Below are 5278 nucleotides of genomic sequence, written 5' to 3' on the forward strand. Positions count from 1 at the left end.
TTATTTGCGGAGCGCGTCGGAGCACGTCTGCACTCCACGACGGCTCGAAGCAGACTGGTTAGGTTAGGTTAGGTTAGGTTAGGTTAGGTTAGGTTAGGTTAGGTTAGGTTAGGTTAGGTTAGGTTTTTTTTTTTTTTTTTTTTTTTAATCAGGAGGGACCCTGTGTGGGTGGACAGGGGTCTTTTCTATCTATTCTTGTTGTGTTTTTATTCCTAATTATTAAATATTGTATTAGATTGTATTTAAAATTATTATTATTCAATTATTATTCTATTCTTTTTTCTTTAACTTTCTAATTTTTATTTCTTTTTATTATTCCTAAGGCCAATTTTGTGCAGTAGTTTAAGAATTTATCTCTTATTTTTTTGTCTCTTATTATTGTTGCCAGATTTTCTTTTGAGACTTTTTCTCCTATTTCAATCTCCAGGTCATTCCTGTCTTTATCATATACAGCGCATTCGGTAAGGACATGGTCGATACTCTCCTCGTTTGCAGGGTCACAGGCACAGGTAGGGCTCTCCTTGCATTTGAACCTGTTCAAATATTGCGAGAACCCGCCGTGTCCCGTGAACACCTGCACAAGCACGGGGGTCAACGCAATCTTCCTTAATATTTGATACGCCTCTCCTGCGTCGGGAAAGAATAGCTTTGTGGTGGATGCCGTATCCCCCTCCACGTAGCGTCGGTTCCATTCGTCAATCGTATCCATCCGGATCTGCCGCTTGACGAACGAGACCGGACATCTGTCGTAGTGGGGTCGAACCCTGCCGAGCGCAGCGCTCTTGGCCAGGTCGTCAGCCCTTTCGTTCCCCTCCAGCCCGGCGTGAGCCTTAATCCAAAATAAGTTTATTATTTTGCCCAACATCATGACCTCTTTTATGTTGGCTCTCGCAGTTAACGCCAGGTTGTGCAGGGAACTGCTGTCAGAGACAGTTTCGAGAGCCGACCTGGAGTCACAATATATATTGCAGCTAAGCGCTGAGCTCCGAAGGGCCCGCTCGGTCGCCACAGAAAGGGCCAACAGTTCGGCCTGATACACCGTGCACATGTTGTCGAGCTTCAGTTTCTTGGTACTGGTCTCCGCAGCGCCTTCCCATACGGTCAGCGCCGCGCCGACTTTCCCATCGTGCTTGCTCCCATCCGTGTAGATGTGGAGCTGCGCGTGCTGCTGCTCGTCAACCTGCGCACGGTCTTCCAGGCACGAAAATTTGAGTCCCAATCTTCCGGCCGGGTGAGGCGCTTCCAGAAAATCGACGGGCCTCTCTATCTCCCGGTCTCCTACCACTCGCCGAGATATACCCTTCTTCACTTCGTAAAGAAGGGCTGCCTCCCTGATCCTCATGTCCAGGGGAAGCAGTCCGGCGAGTAGCAGCGCCGCGTTCAGAGAGACGGTGCGATACGCTCTGACGATCTTCTGTGCGAAGCCTCGCTGCACCACGTTTAGTTGCTTCTGCACCCCCAGCTTGTGCGTGGCCGCTGCCCACACGCTAGATGCGTACATAATGACCGGCTCGACCACCGCCACGTATATGGTCCTTACCACCTCCGAGTTCAAGCCCCAGCCAATCCTGGCCGCCCTGGACAGCTGCTTATATAAGTTTAACGCCTTTCGGCATATGTTCGCCACATGGGCGTTAAACGTGAGCTTGCTGTCCAAGGTGAGGCCAAGGATTTTGATTTCCTGGGACATTTCAATGGATACCCCGCCCATGCTCAGAATTGGGGTGTCGTATTTAAGTTTATTGGTCAGCACCATTGCCTTTGTTTTCAATGGTGCAAACCTCAACTTATTTTCGACTCCCCACCTCCGAACATATTCGAGGGCTCCATTGGCACGTCCCTGGACTTCCTGGGCCGTGTCCCCGGAGAATACGAGGACCACGTCGTCAGCGAACGCTTGACAGTAGTCGCCCCGGCCATCCAGCCCCACGAGCAGCGGGTCCAGAAGCAAATTCCAGAAGGTCGGGCCCCCTATTGACCCTTGGACACATCCCTTCGAGGTTTCGCTGACACTCTCCGCTCCGGCATATCTAACGCGAACCCTCCTATTCCCCAAATAACTATCAACCATTCGGCGTAGATTAGGAGGGCACTGCGTCTCCGCCAGTCTGCACTTAATGGCCGGCCACCACGCGTTATCGAAGGCTCCCTCTATATCCAAGGATACCATCAGGACGAGTTTTTTATCTTTAATCCTCTGCCTGATGTGATCCACCAGGACATAGAGGGAGTCCTCGGTACAGCGCTGCGGCATGAAGCCGTACTGACGGCGGCTCATGCCGGGGAGGACGTGCCAGCGAATCCTCGCCACCAGCATCTTCTCCAAAATCTTACCGAGCACCGGTAATAATCCGATGGGTCGGTAAGACTTTGGATTTGCGTAGTCATCCTTTCCCGGCTTTCGCAGGACGGCGACCACCGCCTCCTTCCACGCAGCGGGGAAGTGTCCGAGTTTCAAGATTTTTTATTTTTTCGATCCTATTTTTCAACTTCTGTCTACCCTCCTTTGTGTCACAACTTATTATTAATTTCCTGTCACGTGTTTTTCTCACCCTTTCTATCTTCACCCAATCTCCGCCCTCTCCTGCCACTTCCCTTATCCGCTCCATAACCACATCACCCGTTTCCATTCCTGTCTTGTCGTCGACAATAACGGAATGGAGGGTGATGGGCTTTTCCTGAGAAGAGGCTGCGATCTGTGCATATGTATGCGGATTTTTTACGGGTATGTTTTCTTGACTCCGGTGGTCCATCAGGTTTTTCATTTCTCTTATTTCCCTGGAGTTCTCCTCGAGTCTCTCCATCAGCGGCTTCAAGAAGTCCTCCATTTTTCTTGTCTCCTCTTGAAGGATTGGGGAGGTTTGCGTGCGCGCACAAGGGCGCTGACCCGGCGTGAGATTTTTTGTCTCCTGGTATATCGCCAGATCACACGCCAGGCCATCCACCTCTTGTATTTTTTCCTTGATGGAATCTTTGGTAGTCCTCTTAAGCCTTAAAGCTTGTTCCACCTCTTCGCTGATGAGGTGTAGGAGGTTTCGGATGCGACTGCAGAGTTCATCCCTGTCGTCATCCGTCAGGATCTTCATTCGTTGATCCTCCTTAAGGTAGGGTGTTCTTGGAAGGTATTGTATATATCTATGTCTATTGTTTTCTATATACCTCGTGTTGGGGGTAGTACATCTTTCTTCCGGCGGTATTTCAACGGGGGAATCTATTGGGGAACTATCACTGGGCAGTTCAGTGGGCGATGAGTTGTTGTCATTGTAGGTCTTTTTAAAAGTCACCGACCTGGGTGTTCGGATCATTTTCGTAAAAGTAAATTTGTAAAAGTTGTATATATATATTGTAAAAGTAAAATTTAAGTAAAAGTAAAGTAAAAGTAAAGTTAAAAGCGGAGAGTAAAGATAAAGTTTAAAAGTTGATGAATAACAATCAACGTCAATAGTTGCAGCCCTGTATATGGGGGCTGCAGTATGTAGTTGTGTAAATAAATAAGTAAATAGTAAAACACTTAAGCTAATACAATTTAAATCACTTAACCAATAGGCGCCGCTGTAATTTATACGAGTCAACTTAATTTATAATGCAGACCTATATTTTGCTAATTGTCAATTTATTATGCCTATTTCTTGTTTTATATTTTATTTACTATTTTTGTAGTATTAAAAACCATATACTAAACCATATTCCACCCTATGATATTCTAAAAGTTAAGATTTAAATTTTTCTTGTTAGGCTCTGTCCAACCCGCAAAAGTCCCATACACTTTAATGCACTCCGATATCAACAAACGCAACGCCGAGACAATAGCATTCCACAGCGAGCCGAGAACAATAGGCTGGCGGAATGCCGTCTACTACGTCACTGGGAGGCGTGACCTGCGAGCGGTCGACGGCCGCACTCGACCTATTTTGTGTCTATTTATTATTTAATTCTAGCCTATTTAGCGGTTTTGTAATAAATAACTAGTATAATATTGTACTACAAACTACAACTACAAAAATTTTTCTACACGTTATTATTTATATTTGTTAGGCTCTGTCTACCCCGTAAGGAAGGAACCCGCGCTAAGCAACAATAACACGGTTCAAGTGCACGACCTTGGCATTCCTTAGCGAGCCGAGTTCGATGCCTTCTGTCGCTCACCCGTTACAATTTTGTACTTGCGGTCTAGGCCTATTTCCACCTTACACAATTTATAGATTTTCTTAAAAACTATAGACCTTCCTGTTTTTACAATTTGGTATATTCCAGATATTTAATTGTTCTTACTTTATTTGGTTGAATTTTATACTAATCACTAATTTTTAATGCAATTACAAGCGGTTTTCTATTCATTTACTATTTTGCCAACTGCAAACTCTGTTGGTTTCTTAGTTAAAGGGGTAAATTCGAGGGATGGTTCACTCCAGACTGATTAGAGATGGTCAGGGATGAGAATTAGTAAAAGGCTCCACCCTAGGGGGCCGGGATTGGTTGTTTTAGTGACCTTTTGGTTTTCGATTTTTGCCTATCGATTTGGGGATGTTAGAGGGGGTTTTGGGGTTCAGTTTCACTTTAAAATCTATTTTTCTGCTCACCTTGATAGGGTTGTAGGGTTTGAATTTTGAAAAAGGGTGTGTTTAAAAAGTCAATTTTGGGTTTATAATTACGATAAATACTAATTGCTTTAAGAGCCTAAGGAGAAAATAATTTATAACTCGAAATCTACCGATCCAATCTGAACCAAATTTTTGTGGGTGCTGGGGGGGTAAACGATCCCTCGAATCGTATATTTTCCGTATGAAGTTTCCCTATCCTAGGTCCTATCTTGTCCCCGCGAAGTCGTCTTTCGCCGATTCCGGGAAGAAAAACCTCCGCCGCTGGCTGCCGGAGTGTCCCAGGATATTGGTCCAGGTATATAATCCTTCGCCCCCAGCTGGCCCGTCGAACTTCGGTATTCCTGGCGTGCAGATCCCGAGGGTTGAGCAGCAATTTTGGGAAAAACGCTGATTGGCTGATCGGAATCCTCGTCCTGGTAGCTAAACCCGTGACCCGATCTTGTTGGTTTTCGGAAGGTAGTGGCCCCAACCTGTCCTTCACAGGTCAGCACCTTCAGCTCTTCGCCCAGATCCACCGATCCTCCGAAAAACGCCCCCCAACGTCCGATTTCGCCTTTGTTTTCGCTCCCTCCGCTTCCCGACGTCCGTAGCTCGGCTTCCTGATGCAGCCGGTCACTGGTGAGTATTTCGCTCAATTCCTTGTCAATCAGCCCTTGTTAAGTGCCAATCCCAACTAA

The 5278-nt window shown here is 46.4% G+C and overlaps 1 protein-coding gene across 1 annotated transcript; it reads right to left on the bottom strand.

Annotated features, from left to right (window-relative positions):
- Nucleotides 1-3305, bottom strand: LOC132904445 (uncharacterized). Its single transcript, XM_060954860.1, has 3 exons — nucleotides 2553-3305; nucleotides 404-2329; nucleotides 1-54 (listed from the first exon to the last, which is right to left on the bottom strand). The coding sequence occupies exons 1-3, from the start codon at nucleotides 3303-3305 to the stop codon at nucleotides 1-3; spliced, it is 2733 nt and encodes a 910-aa protein (XP_060810843.1).
- Nucleotides 3306-5278: the final 1973 nt, after the last annotated feature.

Source organism: Amyelois transitella, chromosome 5 (assembly GCF_032362555.1).
Source record: "Amyelois transitella isolate CPQ chromosome 5, ilAmyTran1.1, whole genome shotgun sequence".
Lineage (NCBI taxonomy): Eukaryota > Metazoa > Arthropoda > Insecta > Lepidoptera > Pyralidae > Amyelois > Amyelois transitella.

Coding starts and splice junctions, on each gene's coding strand:
- LOC132904445 (XM_060954860.1), bottom strand. CDS start 3,305: ATGATCCGAACACCCAGGTCGGTGACTTTTAAAAAGACCTACAATGAC. Junction 2,330..2,552: donor ATTGGGTGAAGATAGAAAGG/GTGAGAAAAACA, acceptor GTGCTCGGTAAG/ATTTTGGAGAAGATGCTGGT. Junction 55..403: donor AGATTGAAATAGGAGAAAAA/GTCTCAAAAGAA, acceptor TAACCTAACCAG/TCTGCTTCGAGCCGTCGTGG.